Source organism: Calidris pugnax, unplaced genomic scaffold, assembly GCF_001431845.1.
Source record: "Calidris pugnax isolate Ruff unplaced genomic scaffold, ASM143184v1 scaffold541, whole genome shotgun sequence".
Lineage (NCBI taxonomy): Eukaryota > Metazoa > Chordata > Aves > Charadriiformes > Scolopacidae > Calidris > Calidris pugnax.
The window spans coordinates 245,335-247,414 of NW_015091272.1; the positions used below are offsets into that span (position 1 = coordinate 245,335).

Consider the following 2,080-nt stretch of genomic DNA (forward strand, 5'->3'; position numbering starts at 1 on the left):
GACCCCCCAGCCCCCCCCCCTTCCCCCCCCCCCAGGTCCTGCACAACAACAGCCTCCTGCAGCCGGCCCGTGGTGAGGAGCTCTCGGCCGCTCTCCTCTCCGTCTTCGTGGACCGAGCCGCCGACCTCCCGGTGAGTCACTGCCCCCCGCCCGGGGGCCCCATCGCCCCCATCCATCACCCCCATCTTCCCCCTCCATCCTCATCATCCCCATGGACTCCATGATCCCCATCCATCCCCATCGTTCCTGTCCATCCCCATCATCCCCATGGACCCCATGGTTCCCATCTTCCCCATCCATCTCCATCGTCCCCATCACCCTCATCTTCCCCGTCCATCTCCATCGTCCCCATCACCCTCATCTTCCTCTTCCATCCCCATTGTCCCCATCCATCCTCATCATCCCCATGGACTCCATGGTCCCCATCCATCCCCATCATCCCCATGGACCCCATGGTTCTCATCTTCCCTGTCCATCTCCATCATCCCCATCACACTCATCTTCCCCTTCCATCCCCATCGTTCCCATCCATCTTCATCACCCTCATCGTCCCCATCCATCACCCCCATCTTCCCCCTCCATCCTCATCATCCCCATGGACTCCATGATCCCCATCCATCCCCATCGTTCCTGTCCATCCCCATCATCCCCATGGACCCCATGGTTCCCATCTTCCCCATCCATCTCCATCGTCCCCATCACCCTCATCTTCCCCGTCCATCTCCATCGTCCCCATCACCCTCATCTTCCTCTTCCATCCCCATTGTCCCCATCCATCCTCATCATCCCCATGGACTCCATGGTCCCCATCCATCCCCATCATCCCCATGGACCCCATGGTTCTCATCTTCCCTGTCCATCTCCATCATCCCCATCACACTCATCTTCCCCTTCCATCCCCATCGTTCCCATCCATCTTCATCACCCTCATCGTCCCCATCCATCACCCCCATCTTCCCCCTCCATCCTCATTGCCCCCATCATCCCCATGGACCCCATGGTTCCCATCTTCCCCGTCCATCTCCATTGTCCCCATCACCCTCATCTTCCTCTTCCATCCCCATTGTCCCCATCCATCCTCATCATCCCCATGGACCCCATGGTCCCCATCATCCCCATCCATCCCCATGGCCTCCATCATCCTCATCATCCCCATGGACTCCATGGTCCCCATCCATCTCCATCATCCTCATCGTCCCCATCATCCCCATGGACCCCATGGTTCCCATCTTCCCTGTCCATCTCCATCGTCCCCATCACCCTCATCTTCCCCTTCCATCCCCATCGTCCCCATCATCCCCATGGCCTCCATCATCCTCATAATCCCCACGGACCCCATGGTCCCCATCATCCCCATCCATCCCCATCATCCCCATCATCCCTATGGTCTCCATCATCCTCATCATCACCATGGACTCCATGGTCCCCATCCATCCCCATCATCCTCATCGTCCCCATCATCCCCATGGACCCCATGGTTCCCATCTTCCCCGTCCATCCCCATCATCCCCGTTATCCTCATCATCCCCATGGCCTCCATCATCCTCATCATCCCCATGGACCCCATGGTCCCCATCATCCTCGTCCACCCCCATTGTCCCCATCCTGCTGTCCCCCAGCTCCGGAAGGGCTCCAAGCCTCCTGCTGCCTTCGTCACCCTGGTCGTACATGACAACTCCGTCAAGACCAAGGTAAGACACGATGGGGGGGCTTGGGGGGGGGGGTGCAGGAGGCCAAGAGGGGGTGTCCCTCACCCACTCTCCCACCCCCAGACCTGCGCCCCGACCACAGAGCCCGTGTGGGACGAAGGCTTCTCCTTCCTCATCAAGCGGCCGCACGTGGAGTCGCTGGAGCTGCAGGTCCCTGCCGTGGGTGGGTGGGGGGTCCCATCCTCACACCGGGGGGGTCCCACTGCAGGGTGCTGACCCCCCCTTGTACCCACAGGTGAAGGAGGAGGGGGGACAGTCCCTGGGGGGGCTCAGCCTCCCCCTGCCCCAGCTCCTGGCCTCCGAGGGGCTGGCTCTGGACGGATGGTTCCCCTTGGCCGGGGGGGGGCCCAACAGCCAGGTCCTTCTACGGG

General features: G+C 61.3%; 1 protein-coding gene across 1 annotated transcript in view; it reads left to right on the forward strand.

The window, feature by feature from the left end:
• LOC106898954 (extended synaptotagmin-3-like) overlaps positions 1-2,080 on the forward strand; it is a 7,922-nt gene extending 5,842 nt beyond the window's left edge. The window contains exons 4-7 of the mRNA XM_014960567.1: positions 11-131; positions 1,620-1,691; positions 1,773-1,859; positions 1,945-2,080. Of these exons, the coding sequence (XP_014816053.1) occupies positions 11-131; positions 1,620-1,691; positions 1,773-1,859; positions 1,945-1,948 (284 nt within the window). The 3' untranslated portion in view covers positions 1,949-2,080. The remainder of the gene's footprint in view (positions 1-10; positions 132-1,619; positions 1,692-1,772; positions 1,860-1,944) is intronic.